A 17,816-nucleotide genomic window follows, 5' to 3' on the forward strand; every position below is an offset into this window, starting at 1 on the left:
TAAGAAACTAAGGAATAGTCATAGTAAATATTTTCTTCTTTTCAAAACATAATTTTTTTGAAAGAATGGGTGTTGAAAATTTTCATTTTAATAACTGGAGCTGGGGTTTCACTCTGAGAGTTTGGTTTTCTATAAAGATTATCCTTGTGCATATAATGACCTTATTGTTATTTTGATTAAACATTCACCTGTCCACAACACTTAAAAGAATCAAATTATTCCAGAATTACTCTGGATCGAAGAACAGCTATCTCTTCTGCCTCTGAATGTGAGACAGATCATAGTGAAAGGAGAATACATCGAAAGATCAAACCAAATGTCACCAAAGGGCGTGGATCAAAACGAATTCGGAGTAAGTGCTCTAAGAAGGAACCTAGAAGTTCTAAGTCCACACTGGTGACTCTTCGGGCTTCCCAGGAAGAAGAGGATGATGCTGCTGAAGATTTTGAGTCTGAATATGAAGAAGAAAACTATCATCTTGCCCCAGAAGAAGTGAACAAAGCTCCAGTCTTTGTGCCTGTAGGTCTCAGATCTCCTGAACCTGTTACTGCTCAAATTGAGGAAACAATGGAAGAGGTAGAGTTTATTTATTTGAATCTTTGGGATTTTATCTTTTTTTCCTGCTTTTTCTTTTAATGGATCATTATATCGTCTCTTTGTTTAGGATTTGAAGAGTTAATTCTCTAAATAACTTCTAGCAAATATAATGTATTTGGGACCTAGTAGACAACCTAAGGAATGAATAGAAGTATGTTTATGTGATTTCCTGTAATTACTGTGCTCCACAGCCCAGGCCCAGCAGAAGGGAATCAGTATAACAGTAATGGTAGAAATCTGCTTACACTTGTTTATGGAAGTAGAGTACTACTTTTTGATTAATTTAAAAATTTTAGGCATGTTTTTTCTATTATTACCTGCTTCTAATAGACTTAGGCTGTGCTCTGGTAAAAAAGGTATAAGAAACATATTTCTTTACCATACTTCATTGGCTTCTTTGCCCTTTTGCCTCTTGGTGTAGCAATCCAATTATGTAACTTCAAAGTTTGTTATGCCTTAATTTTCAGTAACTTATAGAGCAACATATCTGAATCAGTTTTGTAGTAATAATTCGTTAGATAGTTTTGGAGTTGTTTGAAACAGGAATAGGACTTAACTGGGATAGTAGTGGTGATAATAAAAGAAACAGTAGGAAACAAAACAGCTCAAGTAATAAGTAACATAGTGAATTTAAGTTTTTGTTGAAACCAAGAAAATGCAAAAAGGAAATTTTATGAAAGGACAGTTAGAGTAAACACTACCTGAGAGTTCATTTATTTTACTCTCTATTTATGCAAGTCAAATTACTAGTAAAAATTAATACCAGAAATTAATTTCTTAAAATCCAGGATATATCCCTGAAATAAGGCAGACTATCTACTTCAATCATAATAAAGCAAGAAAAGCTTAAATTATATTCCCTGTAGCCAGTTACAAAGGCAGGGAAAGTCATATTATTTTACAAAATTTTCCTTTAAAAAGCATTGAAATACGAAGGGGTATTATTTGACCATAAAAGGAATATGAAGAGCTGATATATGCTAGAACATGATGAATCTTAAAATATCAAGCTAAGTGAAAGAGGCCAGTCAAAATAAGAGCACATATTATATGATTCCATTGTTCTGAAATGTCTGCAATAGGTAAGTCTAAAAAGACAGAAAGTAGAGTCATGGTTACTTAGGGACAGGGGCAGGGGGAGATAGAGGAGTGATATCTGAAGGGTACAGGCTTTCTTTTTTTTATAATGCATTCTTTAAAAATGCAATTTTATTGAGATCTATTCACACACCATACAATCCATCCAAAGTATACAATCAGTGGCTCACAGTATTACACATAGTTGTGTGTTCATCACCACGATCAATTTTAGGACATTTTCATTACTTGGGGGGGGGGGGAGGGTTGGCATTGAAAACCCAAAATATTCCCTACCCCTTATCCCTCCTGTCATTGATCCCTGGTATTGATGTGGTATATTTGTTAGTGTTGAGGAAAGAATGTTAAGATATTACTGTTATGATAATTGTTTAAAGTTGAAAATGATGATGATTGTACAACTAAGTGAAGATAATGTAAGAAACTGAACGTTTACCTTTGGATAGAATATATATTAAATGAAATTAGGAACCTGATACTTAATAAATCAAGCCCTGGACTTGATGCGTGCCCTTGTGAAACATAGGGTTGTAAATGGAAGGCTGAACCCTCCTATAATTATGCCTAAGAAGCAGCTCCAGGGAACCTCTTTTGTTGCTCAGATGTGGCCTTTCTTTCTCTAAGCCCAACTCGACAAATAAATTCATTAACCACCACCACCACCACTACCACCACCCCACAACGAGGGACATGATTCCCAGGGGAATGAATCTCCCTGGCGACATGGGACATGACTCCCAGGAATGAGCCTGGCCCTGGCACCGAGGGATTGAAAATGCCTACGTGACCAAAAAGGGGAAAAAAGGAAAGGCAACAAGCTGAGGTCACAGTGGCTGAGAGATACCAAATAGAGTCGAGAGTCTATCCTGGAGGTTTCTCTTATGCAAGCTCTAGCTAGACAATCCAAATGACCACAGTACGCCATGCCCTTACCAAAAGTAGTCCCTAAATACCTAGGTTCCTACCTGAGATTCTATAAAAGATTCACTCACTAAATTTTATCTCCCAGAAACTTAAGTCCACTGGAGTGTTCTATGCCAGACAAGTCCTAAAACCCAGAGGCAATAGCACCTTTCAGAAAAACAATCAGATGCAGCCCTCTTCCCCATACTGTCAACACCCCCTTTCAATATGAACAAGTTAGGGTAGTCACTGCCTAGACACCCCTCAAGATGGAAAAAGAGATTAACTGAGAAGGAGTAGCAACAAACAAGATAAGATTTAACACAGGTAAATGAATGCTGAAACTTTAAATATATATATGTTTTTAGATGCTGGGGTGTTGGAGTAGCTGGAAGGAGGTAAATGACATGGTGGAACTATAACCTGTAACATTTTAAAAAGTTTGCTCTATTGCTACTCATTGTATTGTGCTTTGAAAGTCTTCACCTTTCTGTATGTACCCTGTATTGCATAATAAGGAAAGAACTGAAACTATGGAACTGTGACACATGACAGTTTTTTAAATTACCTGTATAACTGCTTGTTGAGCTGTACATAGAAAGTTAACACCTTTATGCCTGTAATATTTTACAATAATGGAAATAGCTGAAGTTGTGGAACTGTGACCCACAACATTCTTTGAAATTTGTTCTCTAGCTATGTGTTAAATTGTACTTTGAAAGTTATCACTGTTATGTTTATATGTTAAAGTTCACAATAAAAAATGCATTGAAGAAAAGATATTAGTGTTAACTGTGGTCCATAGTTTGCAATAGGTACTTTTTTCCCCATACACCAGTCTTCTGACTTTCAAAGTGCAATTAAACGAGTGGCTGTAGAACAAATTTCAAAGTGTTGTGGATTACAGTTCCTCCATTTCAGTTATTTCCTTCTAGTTATTCTAATACCTCAGCATCTAAAATATACATATGTATATATTTATTTGTTTAAAGATTCATTATTTGTAATCCTTTGTTAAATCCTAACTTGTCTGCTGCTACCCCTTCCTCTCGTTTAGTCATTTTCTTGATCTTCAGGGGTGTCTAGGCAGTGACCACCCTAACTTGTTCATATTAAAAAAGGGTGTCGACATTATGGGGAAGGGAACTGCTTATGGTTGATGTTCCTAAAGAGGCTGTTGCCTCTGTTTTTTTTTTTTTTTAAATATATTTTTTATTGTGAAATCTAACATATGTACATAACAGTGATAACTTTCAAAGGACGATTTAAGAACTAGAGAGTGAATTTCAAAGAATGTTATGGGTTATAATAGCACAATTTCAGTTATTTCCTTATTGTGATTCATAACATATATACAGAAATGTAACAACTTTCAATGTACGATTTAACAAGTAGCTAAATAGGTAATCTCAAGAATGTTATGGGTTACAGTTCCACAGTTTCAGTTATTTCCTTATTGTGAAATATAAAATGTATACAGAAAGGTGATAACTTTCAAGGTACAATTAAACAAGTAGGTATATAGCAAATTTCAAAGAATTATGGTTTACGGTTCCACCATTTAAGTTATTTCCTTCTAGCTATTGTAATAACCTAGCATCTAAAATATATATATGTATATGTATTTACCATGTACCAGTCTTTTATTAACCCCTTGTAATAGTTTTTTGTTTTTTGTTTTTTTTTTTAGTTCATCGTAAAGGAATCTCAAAGAGACTAGATAATTTTATTTAATAAACACATAGAATGACTCTCTCTCAAAGACAGTTCAAGGGATTTAATCAATTTGGAGTTCAATGGCCCCAAAGTCATGTCTAATTCAAATTATGAAAACAAACTGTGAGAAGACTTGCATGCTTATCAAAAGATGAGGCTTTCTCATGTGAAATTGGACAACTCGGCCTTGTAGAAACCTGTCCTCTGGGGAAACATCAAACAGTAGTTATTTACATTTTTTTTTTTTAAATCTTCATTTTATTGAGATATATTCACATACCATGCAGTCATACAAAACAAATCGTACATTCAATTGTTCACAGTACCATTACGTAGTTGTACATTCATCACCTAAATCAATCCCTGACACCTTCATTAGCACACACACAAAAATAACAAGAATAATAATTAAAGTAAAAAAGAGCAATTGAAGTAAAAAAGAACACTGGGTACCTTTATCTGTTTGTTTGTTTCCTTCCCCTATTTTTCTACTCATCCATCCATAAACTAGACAAAGGGGAGTGTGCTCCTTATGGTTTTTCCAATCCCATTGTCACCCCTCATAAGCTACATTTTTATACAATTGTCTTCGAGATTCATGGGTTCTGGATTGTAGTTTGATAGTTTCAGGTATCTACCACCAGCTACCCCCAATTCTTTAGAACCTAAAAAGGGTTGTCTAAATTGTGCGTAAGAGTGCCCACCAGAGTGACCTCTTGGCTCCTTTTGGAATCTCTCTGCCACTGAAGCTTATTTCATTTCCTTTCACATCCCCCTTTTGGTCAAGAAGATGTTCTCCGTCCCACGATGCCAGGTCTGCATTCCTCCCCGGGAGTCATATTCCACGTTGCCAGGGAGATTCACTCCCCTGGGTGTCTGATCCCACGTAGGGGGGCAGGGCAGTGATTTCACCTTTCAAGTTGTCTTAGCTAGAGAGAGAGGGCCACATCTGAGCAACAAAGAGGCATTCGGGAGGAGGCTCTCAGGCACAATTATAGGGAGGCCTAGACTCTCCTTTGCAGCAACCGTCTTCCCAAGGGTAAAACCTATGGTAGAGGGCTCAACCCATCAAACCACCAGTTCCCTATGTCTGTGGTCATGTTAGCAACCATTGAGGTGGGGTAGGCCAATAACCCTGCATTCTCCACAGGCTCCTCAAGGGGGCACTACATATTTTTTTCCTTTTTTCCTTTTCTTTTTTTTTTTTAACCTTTTCTTCCTTTTTAAATCAACTGTATGGAAAAAAAATTAAAAACAAAAAAACAAAAAAACAAAAAAGAAAAACATACAATAAAAGAACATTTCAAAGAGACCATAACAAGGGAGTAAGTAAAAGACAACTAACCTAAGATAACTGCTTTACTTCCAACATGTTCCTACTTTACCCCAAGAAAATTACATAATATAGCAACATTTCTGTGAACTTGTTCCTACTATATCCATCAGAAATTAATAGACCATAATCGTTCCTGGGCATCCCCAGAACGTTAAATAGCATATCTGTTCTTCTTGGATTACTGTTCCCCCTTCCTTAATTGCTCTCTATTGCTAGTTCCCCTACATTCTACATTATAAACCATTTGTTTTACATTTTTCAAAGTTCACATTAGTGGTAGCATATAATATTTCTCTTTCTGTACCTGGCTTATTTCGCTCAGCATTATGTCTTCAAGGTTCATCCATGTTGTCATATGTTTCACGAGGTCGTTCCTTCTTACTGCCGCGTAGTATTCCATCGTGTGTATATACAACATTTTATTTATCCACTCATCTGTTGAAGGGCATTTGGGTTGTTTCCATCTCTTGGCAATTGTGAATAATGCTGCTATGAACATGGGCGTACAGATATCTGTTCGTGTCACTGCTTTCCGATCTTCCGGGTATATACCGAGAAGTGCAATCGCTGGATCGAATGGTAACTTTATTTCTAGTTTTCTAAGGAACTGCCAGACTGACTTCCAGAGTGGCTGAACCATTATACAGTACCACCAACAATGAATAAGAGTTCCAATTTCTCCACATCCCCTCCAGCATTTGTAGTTTCCTGTTTGTTTAATGGCAGCCATTCTAATCAGTGTTAGAGGGTATCTGATTGTGGTCTTAATTTGCATCTCTCTAATAGCTAGTGAAGCTGAACATTTTTTCATGTGTTTCTTGGCCATTTGTATTTCCTCTTCAGAGAACTGTCTTTTCATATCTTTTGCCCATTTTATAATTGGGCTGTCTGTACTATTGTCATTGAGTTGTAGGATTTCTTCATATATGCAAGATATCAGTCTTTTGTCAGATCCATGGTTTCCAAAAATTTTTTCCCATTGAGTTGGCTGCCTCTTTACCTTTTTGAGAAATTCCTTTGAGGTGCAGAAACTTCTAAGCTTGAGGAGTTCCTGTTTATCTATTTTTTCTTTTGTTGCTTGTGCTTTGGGTGTAAAGTCTAGGAAGTGGCCGCCTAACACAAGGTCTTGAAGATGTTTTCCTACATTATCTTCTAGGAGTTTTATGGTACTTTCTTTTATATTGAGATCTTTCATCCATTTTGAGTTAAGTTTTGTGTAGGGTGTGAGGTAGGGGTCCTCTTTCATTCTTTTGGATATGGATATCCAACTCTCCCAGCCCCATTTGTTGAATAGACCATTATGACTCAGTTCAGTGACTTTGGGGGCCTTATCAAAGATCAGTCGGCCATAGATCTGAGGGTCTATCTCTGAATTCTCAATTCGATTCCATTGATCTGTATGTCTATCTTTGTGCCAGTACCATGCTGTTTTGACAACTGTGGCTTTATAATAAGCTTCAAAGTCAGGGAGTGTAAGTCCTCCCACTTCGTTTTTCTTTTTTAGAGTGTCTTTAGCAATTTGAGGCATCTTCCCTTTCCAAATAAATTTGATGACTAGTTTTTCCAAGTCTGCAAAGTAGGTTGTTGGAATTTTGATTGGGATTGCATTGAATCTGTAGATGAGTTTGGGTAGAATTGACATCTTAATGACATTTAGCCTTCCTATCCATGAACATGGAATATTTTTCCATCTTTTAAGGTCCCCTTCTATTTCTTTTAGTAGAGTTATGTAGTTTTCTTTGTATAGGTCTTTTACATCTTTGGTTAAGTTTATTCCTAGGTACTTGATTTTTTTAGTTGCTATTGAAAATGGTATCTTTTTCTTGAGTGTCTCTTCAGTTTGTTCATTTCTAGCATGTAGAAACATTACTGACTTACGCGCATTAATCTTGTATCCTGCTACTTTGCTAAATTTGTTTATTAGCTCTAGTAGCTGTATCGTCGATTTCTCAGGGTTTTCCAGATATAAGATCATATCATCTGCGAACAATGACAGTTTTACTTCTTCTTTTCCAATTTGGATGCCTTTTATTTCTTTGTCTTGCCGGATTACCCCGGCTAGCACTTCCAGCACAATGTTGAATAACAGTGGTGACAGCGGACATCCTTGTCTTGTTCCTGATCTTAGAGGGAAGGCTTTCAGTCTCTCACCATTGAGTACTATGCTGGCTGTGGGTTTTTCATATATGCTCTTTATCATATTGAGGAAGTTTCCTTCAATTCCTACCTTTTGAAGTGTTTTTATCAAAAAGGGATGTTGGATTTTGTCAAATGCTTTTTCAGCATCTATTGAGATGATCATTTGATTTTTCCCTTTTGAATTTTTAATGTGTTGTAATACATTGATTGATTTTCTTATGTTGAACCATCCTTGCATGCCTGGAATGAACCCTACTTGGTCATGGTGTATGATTTTTTTAATGTGTCTTTGGATTCGATTTGCAAGTATTTTGTTGAGGATTTTTGCATCTATATTCATTAGGGAGATTGGCCGGTAGTTTTCCTTTTTTGTAGCATCTTTGCCTGGTTTTGGTATTAGATTGATGTTAGCTTCATAAAATGAGTTAGGTAGTATTCCATTTTCTTCAGTGTTTTGAAAGAGTTTGAGTAAGATTGGTTTCAGTTCTTTCTGGAAAGCTTGGTAGAATTCCCCTGTGAAGCCATCTGGCCCTGAACATTTATTTGTGGGAAGATTTTTGATGACTGATTGGATCTCTTTGCTTGTGATGGGTTAGTTGAGGTCTTCTATTTCTTCTCTGGTCAGTCTAGGTTGTTCATATGTTTCCAGGAAATTGTCCATTTCCTCTACATTATCCAGTTTGTTGCCATACAGTTGTTCATAGTATCCTCTTATAATTTTTTTAATTTCTTCAGTATCTGCAGTTATGTCACCTTTTTCATTCATTATTTTGTTTATATGGGTCTTCTCTCTTTTTGATTTTGTCAGTCTAGCTAGGGGCTTGTCAATCTTGTTGATCTTCTCAAAGAACCAACTTTTGGTGATATTTATCCTCTCTATTGTTTTTTTGTTCTCTATGTCATTTATTTCTGCTTTAATCCTTGTTATTTCTTTTCTTGTACTTGGTTTAGGATTGGTTTGCTGTTCATTTTCTAGCTTCTTCAGTTGATCCATTAGTTCTTTGATTTTGGCTCTTTCTTCCTTTTTAATATATGGGTTTAGTGCTATGAATTTCCCCCTTAGCACTGCTTTTGCTGCATCCCATAGGTTTTGGTATGTTGTGTTCTCATTTTCATTCGTCTCTATATATTTAGCAATTTCTCTTGCTATTTCTTCGTTAACCCACTGATTGCTTAGGAGTGTGTTGTTTAACCTCCAGGTATTTGTGAATTTTCTAAGTCTCTGATGGTTATTGACTTCTAATTGTATTCCATTGTGGTCAGAGAATGTGCTTTGAATAATTTCAATCTTTTTAAATTTACTGAGGCTTGTTTTATGTCCCAGCATATGATCTATTCTGGAGAAAGTTCCGTGAGCACTAGAAAAGTATGTGTATCCTGGTGATTTGGGATGTAATGTCCTGTATATGTCTGTTAAATCTAATTCATTTATCAGATTGTTCAGGTTTTCAATTTCCTTATTGGTCCTCTGTCTGGTTGATCTGTCTATAGGAGAGAGTGATGTGTTGAAGTCTCCCACAATTATTGTGGAAACATCAGTTGCTTCCTTTCGTTTTGCCAGTGTTTCTCTCATGTATTTTGTGGCATCTTGATTGGGTGCATAGACATTTACGATTGTTATTTCTTCTTGCTGAATTGCCCCTTTTATTAGTATGTAGTGGCCTTCTTTGTCTCTCAAAACATCCCTGCATTTGAAGTCTATTTTATCTGAGATTAATATTGCTACACCTGCTTTCTTTTGGCTGTAGCTTGCATGAAATATTTTTTTCCACCCTTTCACTTTCAGTTTCTTTGTGTCCCTGTGTCTAAGATGAGTCTCTTGTATGCAGCATATTGGTGGTTCATTTTTTTTGATCCATTCTGTGAATCTGTATCTTTTAATTGGGGGGTTTAATCCATTTACATTCAACGTTATAACCGTGAAGGCATTTCTTGAATCGGCCATCTTATCCTTTGGTTTATGTTTGTCATATATATTTTTCCCCACTCGCTATTAATATCCTTTATTGTACCCATACCGAATATCTTTAGTACTGAACGTTTCTACAAGTCTCTCTGTCCTTTCTTTTTTTCTCTGTCTGTAGGGCTCCCTTGAGTATCTCCAGTAGGGCAGGTCTCTTGTTAGCAAATTCTCTCAGCATTTGTTTGTCTGTGAAAAATTTAAGCTCTCCCTCAAATTTGAAGGAGAGCTTTGCTGGATAAAGTATTCTTGGCTGGAAATTTTTCTCACTCAGAATTTTAAATATATCGTGCCACTGCCTTCTCGCCTCCATGGTGGCTGCTGAGTAGTCACTACTTAGTCTTATGCTGTTTCCTTTGTATGTGGTGAATTGCTTTTCTCTTGCTGCTTTCAGAACTTGCTCCTTCTCTTCCGTGTTTGACAGTGTGATCAGAATATGTCTCGGAGTGGGTTTATTTGGAATTATTCTATTTGGAGTTCGCTGAGCATTTATGATTTGTGTATTTATGTTGTTTGGAAGATTTGGGAAGTTTTCCCCAACAATTTCTTTGAGTACTGTTCCTAGACCTTTACCCTTTTCTTCCCCTTCTGGAACACCAATGAGTCTTATATTAGGATGTTTTATATTATCTATCATATCCCTGAGGTCCATTTCGATTTTTTCAATTTTTTTCCCCATTCTTTCTTTTATGCTTTCATTTTCCATTCTGTCATCTTCCAGGTCACTGATTCATTGTTCAACTTCCTCTAGTCTTGTACTATGAGTGTCCAGAATCTTTTTAATTTGGTCAACAGTTTCTTTAATTTCCATAAGATCGTCTATTTTTTAATTTAGTATTGCAATGTCTTCTTTATGCTCTTCTAGTGTCTTCTTGATATCCTTTGTATTCTGTACTATGGTCTCATTGTTCATCTTTAGTTCTTTGAGTAGCTGCTCTAGGTGCTGTGTCTCCTCTGATCTTTTGATTTGGGTGCTTGGGCTTGGGTTATCCATATCGTCTGTTTTTTTCATATGCTTTATAATTTTCTGTTGTTTTTGGCCTCGTGGCATTTGCTGAACTTGATAGGGTTCTTTTAGGATGTGTAGACCAATTGAAGTCCTTATCTCTAATTTATCAGATCTACAGCTTCGTGGAGTACACTTTCTCTAACTAACCAGCAGGTGGCGTCCACTTGCCACCTGTTCTCCACAAGCCAGTTCTCCCCTGCTTAGCCTTTGTGGTGAGTGGGGGAATGAGTCTTGTGGGGTCCAATTGGTGTACCAAGCTTGCGTGTGTAGTTGGTGTTGCCCGCCGTGTATATGGGGCGTGTTTCTGGGCAGTCAGGGAGTGGGGGTGGCTCTAACAATCAAATCTCCCTGTTGATCCTAGAGTTTTAAAGCTGCTGCAATAGTCTAATCCTTCAGTTCAGTCCTGCCACAGTTTGTCTCTGCCACTGACCCACAAGTCCTTGATATTGGTGTATGGCTCCAGAGACTTGCAAGTGGGCCCCTCTTCCAGGCCGTGCACCCTCTGGTCCTCTGTTGGGGGATGACTGTGCTATGTCACAGGTGAGTGCCGTCCCCCCAGGGCAGTTCTGGGCTGCTGGGCTGTGTAGGGAGGCTCCCAGTCTGCTGAAATGATGGCTGAATGGGGCTTTGTTAATTCACACTGCTCCACCTTCCCAACTCTGGGATAATCAGCTGAGGTTGCAGGGAAGGCTAATGTCCACGCCCAGTTTTGTGGTGTGTGCCTGTTATTTGAAGCACTTCCGTCACACTGGGTTGTCTGGGGCAGCTCTGGGCTATGGGGCTGGCGATGGGCAGGAGTGTTTCCTGTCCACCAGGATGGTGGCTGTGTGCGGACACCCCCCTTTTCTTGGGAAGTTGTGGTGTTTAGTGAATTTTCTCAGCCACTGGATTATTGCCTTTTGTCTCAGAGCTCTCTTAGTTCTGCTCTTGACTTGACGTGCCGAAATTGAAAATCTTTGAAGCTTTCTGTATTGGGCTTCTTAGAGTAATTGTTTTAGAAAAAGAAAAAAGGATTAAAAAAAAAAAAAAGGGGCCCTCCTCAGAGATCTAATGGGTTATTGAAATGCTAATAGACAAAGCAACCAGGGCCATTAAGGAAAGGTTCACAGGGCAGAGAGATCAGCTTTTCTTCGAGATTTGCATATGGGCCTCAAGGCCTGAGCTCCGCCCTTCCCCTTTCTGTGTTCACCAGAACTCCAAAAATCCTCGGCTTTTATTTTGGAGTTTTTCGTGTTAATTTTTTTTTTCTATGCCTGTCTCCTCTCTGCTGGGCTGGCTGCTCTCAGATTCTCTGGTGTCTGGTCTCAGTCTATCTATGGTTGGAGTTTGGATCAGTAGAATGAGTTCCCGATAAGGGCTGCCACTGCAGTTCTCCCTTCTCCTTCCTGGAGCTGACAGCCCCTCCTCCCACGGGACTGAGCCTGGCAGGGAGGGGCGCGCGTCCCCTGGCCGCAAAAACTTACAGATTTCGCTGATCTCAGCAGTTCGACATTTTCATGAGTGTTGTATGAAGTATGCCCGAAGACAGATTGCTCTGTGGTGTCCAGTCCACACAGTTCCTGGCTTTCTACCTACTTTCCTGGAGGAGTAACTAAAACATACAGCTCACCAGTCTGCCATCTTGCCCCGCCTCTCTGTATCTCATTTGAAGTGTGAGTTTCTTCCTTTGATTGGGCCTTACCTTCATTTTTCCTAGTGTGATACATAATTTTTGTTGTCTAGGTATTTGGTTTCCTTGTTTACCCCAGTTAGATTTTCCCAGACTAGATGGTCCCGGGTTTCAGGAGGAGGCTGTATTCAGTATCAGCTTTCCCTGAGGGTGCAACTCTGCAGATTGTCAGACTTTCCTGTGAGGCTTCTAGACTGTGCTTTTCCTGTCTTGCCCAGCAGGTGGCGCTTGTCAGTCTGCAGCTCCCCACTGGTGTAGGGGTGCGGTGCATTCAATTCTCAGCAAACCCTGTCCCAGTTAGGGACTGAGGGTGTCAGAAGCCAAGCTTAAGCTGTCTCTGTTTTGTTTGTTTGTTTGTTTTTTTCTTTTCCCCCAGTATCTGGGGTCTGAGTTCTCTGAGGGATGGCTGCCGCTTGAGCTTGGCCTCAGTGCGCCCCCACCCCCATTTTCTTAGGGATGATAACCCCTTTATAGAATAATCGTCTACAGTTGAGTTTTTCCTTTGACTGTCTATCTTAACTGTACCCTTGCCTGTGTCAGTGCTGACAAGTGAAAATGTCTGAGGCTTTCTCTAATGAGGTACTTAGAATGAGAGAAAAGAAAAAAAGAAGTCTCCTTTTCAGAGCCAGTCCCCAGCCCTCCAGTTCACCAGGCAAGAACCGGAGTTGGTACCCAGTTTTGTGTTCCTCTTTTCTTGGAACAGAGACCTTTTCCAGTATTCTGAGTTCAGTGGACTCCAAACGCCTCTGTTTTTATTTATGTATTTTTTTTTCAATCAGTCCTGTCTCTCCTCTGCCAGGAGAACGCTCCAGTTCTTTTCCTGCTTGTACTGGGTTTATTTGTATTCTTAGCATGTATTCAGTAGTCCAAATTTAATTAAAAATGCAGTTGGAGCTTGGTTGAGCTCCATTCCCTTGCTCCCTGCAGGAACTGCTTCTTTTCCCCAGAGTGATATTTTCCAACTCAGCCTGCCTTGCCAGTGGAGGAGGGATGCCATCTCTGCAGTATGGAGAGCCTTACTTGCAGCTCTGTGTTGTGATTTCAGCCATTCCACCCATTCAAGACTTGTGTACTATGTGTGTTTGCTGCTGGATGTCCCCCATCAGTTGTTCTAGATTCTTTTGTAATTATTCCTGGTTATTTAGTAGCTGCTCTAGGGGACTAACTAAAAGTCATACCTCCCTATGCCACCACCTTGCCCTGCCTCCCCCTTTTCACCCTTTTGACAAAGTCCTTTGAAGCACAAAGTTCTTCAGTTTTGAGGAGGTCCTATTTATCTATTTTTCTTTTGTTGATTGTGCTTTGGTTGTAAGGTCTAGGATGCTACCGTCTATCACTAGTTCTTGAAGATGTTTCCCTACATTTTTTTCTAGGGGTTTTATGGTGCTGTCTGTTACATTTAGGTCTTTTGGTCCATTTTGAGTTAATTTTTTGTATAGAGAGTGAGATAGGGGTCTTCTTTCATTCTTTTTGATATGGATATCAAGTTTGCCTTGTGCCATTTATTGAAGAGACTGTTCTGTCCCAGTTGAGTGGGCTTGGGAGCCTTGTCAAAAATCAATTGTCCATGGATGTAAGGGTGTATTTCTGAATTCTCAGTTTGATTCCATTGGTCAATATAGCTGTCCTCGTGCCAGTACCATGCTGTTTTGACTACTGTGGCTTTATAATATGTTTCAAAGTCAGGAAGAATGAGACCCCCACTTAATTCTTTTTTTTTTTTTTTTTTTTTTTTGAAAATTGACCCATTTTTAATCATTTAAAAACAAAACACAACACAAACACATCACATTTCCTTTACCATCTATAATTCAGTTATATCCAAACACTCTTAAGACCGACAAAATAAGCCCCTGCCCAGGAGCAAGGAATTAAAATGAGACGCTGAAGACACACGAAGGTGAATGCTGGAGATCAGAGTTCTGGCTGTAAGTCACAAGTCTTCCATTTAAACACTATCCAACGCTTTTTGTTTCAGTTTGTTAAAGTGTTTTACAGGAAGTTCTTTAAAATAATTTCATTCCAGACACCAGGCTTATATGATGATATACAGCTCCACGGAATTTGTGTTTCCGTCTGACTGACAGAAATAAAAAAAATTTTTTTTTTTTTGTCTTTTTGGTGGCGTAGAGAAGTAAAACTATCAGCCAGATTCCTTTATAAGAAATGAGGAAAAGAAGAAGAAGGAAAAAAAAGATCTGGGCGATGCTGGGTGCTGCTTTCTATTTGTTTTTCCAAGGGTGTGACTTCAGAAGAGTTCAGTCACACTCATGCCACTACAATGATTAGAATTAGTAATCTTTTTTTTTTTTAGATGATAAAAAGGAAAATATCCAAAAGGACATAAAAATGGTCAAAAGATTTTTCTTTTTTTTTTTTTTAACCGCAGGTCAATTTTTTTCCAAAATAAAGATAAAAAATAAACATATAATTGGGATGTAACTCTGTTGGACATTCCAACTCATCCAGTCACTTGTCTCCCATATAGGAAAGGGGAGCAGGCATTAGGTTTTATTAGTAATGTGAGTGTAGTAACCAGATATGTTAATGGCAGCTTATTTGAGGTCCATCAGTCCTTTGAATACATGTAGGAAAGCATGGCTGTAGTTCTCTGAATGCCCACATCAGAACACATTCAGCTACCATGAAAACTAAGAAGGAAGAAAAAATATATTTATTCCAAGATCCATTTACTGGCATTTTTTAAGCGCCCTTTCTTCCGTAGAACCCAAGCATGGTGATAATGTGCTAGGGGCTGCTGTGTTTCCCAGCATGAGCTCCCATCCTCTGAGGGTCCTGAGAGGGATAGTGGATTGGTCCTGGAGCCCTCATAAAGGGAGGGGGTGGTCCCATTGGGTGGAACATGTGTGGTCCAAAACCTGGGGGTGGTGGTGGAGCAATACCAGGGGGTGGTGGCAGGGCAATGTTCACCACGGCTGGAGGACCACTTGGGGGTAGGTTGAAGTAGTTGGCAGAGGCTTCTTCTTCTGCTGCAGGAGGAGGAGGAAGAGCTCCCGGCAGCCCTGGAACAGGCTCTAGCTTGACTCCAGAGTCTGTGGTTCCATCCTTCTCTTTTTCTTTTCCTCTGGCTGCTTGGGATCTTCCCCATTTCGCGTTAAGCCGGCGGCCGTTAACAATCAATTTATTAAAGGATTTTTCAACAGCCACTTCTGCAGCTTGCCTTGTGGCAAACTGGATGAAAGCACACTGCTGTCTCTGTACAACAGTTATTGTCCGAATCTCTCCAAACTGGTAGAAATGATTTCTTAGATCTGTCTCAGTAATAGTATCTCCCAGACCACCAGCATATAGAGTGGTGATGGTCTTGTCCTCTGGTGGGTCCAGACGAGGCATGGTTGAAGCCCGCTTTAGAAGCTTATCTGCCACAGGGTCATTGATTCCATAATATCGGTCTTTGATATTCTGATCAGCAAGGGGGTCATCTGGATCTGTAGGTTTCTCATGTCTGTATGGACACTCCTCTCCTCTCTTACATTCTCCTTTCACCCAGAAGGAGCAAATGTGGGGTCGATTCCGTTTATAGTAGGGTGTGGTCCGGGCCAATTTGAGCAGCATGTCACTGGTGGATGTGGCTTTCCCCAGCATACCGACTGGTCGTGTTCCATCAGAGTTAGAAATTTCTCTCTCCATATTCTGCGTGTAGTACTCTTTGTTGACATCTGACTTTGGCATGTCATCCTTAAAAGATAATCCCGCATCACGAACCTGGATGGGCAGGCCATATTCTAGGTCCAAGAGGCAGGTCTGGCAGACATTCTTCAATTTGCTGCAGGTTTGGCATACTTCGGTCTTCTTGAAACGCATGCGAACCCCGGGGCACCAGCGAAACACTGTGAATGGCCTGGCACAGATTTTGCATTCCTTCCCGTACTTTTCTTTGGTCATTCGGATATACGGGTTTTCTCCAAGACACGTCTGGTACAGTATGGGGAAGTCCGCATCCTCTCAGTTCTGCCTGTTATAGGTGTTGGAACCCAGAGAGGTAGCCATCTTGAGAGCGTCTCGAGGTAGCGGTAGCTTTCTAGTTGGAAGAGAGGACCGCCACAATCCCGTCAGGCCCCGAGACTAGCTCCCGGGCCATCCACCCCACTTAATTCTTTTTCAAGATGTTTTTGACTATTCAAGGTCCCTTTCCCTTCCAAATACATTTGGTAATTATCATTTCCATTTCAGTCAAGTAGACTGTTGGAATTTTGATTATTATTGTGTAGACTCTGTGGATCAATTTGGGCACAACAGACATTTTAACAACATTTAGACTTATAATCCATGAGCATGGAATATCTCTCCATTTGTTTAGGTCTTTTTTTATTTCTTTTAGCAATGTTTTGTAGTTCTTTGTATACACATCCTTTACATCCTTGGTTAAATTTAGTCCTAGATATTTGATTCTTTTAATTCTATCATGAATGGAATTTTTTCTTGATTACCTCCTTGGATAGCTCATTAGTGTAGAAAAACACTACTGGTTTTTTTGGGCTGCTCTTGTATACTGCCACTTTGCTGATCTCATTTGTTATCCTCTGGTAGCTTTGTCATCGTTTCTTTGGGGCTTTATAAATGTAGGATCTTGTCATCTGCAAATAATGAAAGTTTTACTTCTTCCTTTTTGATTTGGATGCCTTTTATTTCTTTGCCTTGCCTAATTGGCCTAGCTGTAACTTCTAGCACATGTTGAATACAGGGTTTCTTTTTGATGTGATGAAAATATCCTAAATTTGACTTGTGACTGTGATGAAAATATCCTAAATTTGACTTGTGACTGTGACTATTCCAAAAACATCAAATTTTATACTTTAAATGGTGAATTATATGTTATGTGAATCTTATCTCAATAAAGCGGTTAAAAAATATTGAAACTGTATGGTGCTTAAAGAACCAACTTTCAATTATTTAGAATATTCCCACTTCTCACCCTATCCCAACTTTTTAGAGTATATTTTATCTTTCTAAAACATTCCATATTTTTCATTCATCACAGACCTCTAGGATATTAGTAAAGATTTTTCTCTCGTTTTTGAATTTGAGGAAGCAGATACAGAAGACAAAGGTGTTAATGTAATAAATGTCTTAAAAGCAGATTTTCAAACTACTCTTTACTCAAGTGATGTCTCTACCTACTTATACAGTCTTTTATATTCATCTCTCTGTTAATGAGGGAGTAGGGGCCAGACTGTCTAGTATATAGCCTTGGAAATAAATCAACGTCTTTTTAGCCCCCAGATTATGAACCTGTCCAAAGGAACATGCAGGAGCCCCTCTCTCTTAACTGGAGATCTCTTTCATCTGGACCACTTCTTCCATGGTTCTGCTCTTGATGTCATTTTTCGTTTAGTGCATCCCATCTTTGTCCTTTTTAGTCCAGGCT

General features: G+C 39.0%; 1 protein-coding gene and 1 pseudogene across 3 annotated transcripts in view; one reads left to right on the plus strand and one right to left on the minus strand.

Moving 5' to 3' along the window:
- The window catches only part of BDP1 (B double prime 1, subunit of RNA polymerase III transcription initiation factor IIIB), a 188,374-nt gene that overhangs the window by 97,784 nt on the left and 72,774 nt on the right, over window positions 1-17,816 (plus strand). For all 3 annotated transcript variants that reach the window (XM_037800829.1, XM_037800830.1, XM_037800831.1), the window contains exon 25: window positions 225-576. In XM_037800829.1, coding sequence (XP_037656757.1) covers window positions 225-576 — 352 coding nt within the window. The remainder of the gene's footprint in view (window positions 1-224; window positions 577-17,816) is intronic.
- On the minus strand, window positions 15,050-16,438 carry LOC119507625 (annotated as a pseudogene).

This window comes from Choloepus didactylus, chromosome 13 (assembly GCF_015220235.1).
Source record: "Choloepus didactylus isolate mChoDid1 chromosome 13, mChoDid1.pri, whole genome shotgun sequence".
Classification (NCBI taxonomy): Eukaryota; Metazoa; Chordata; class Mammalia; order Pilosa; family Megalonychidae; genus Choloepus; species Choloepus didactylus.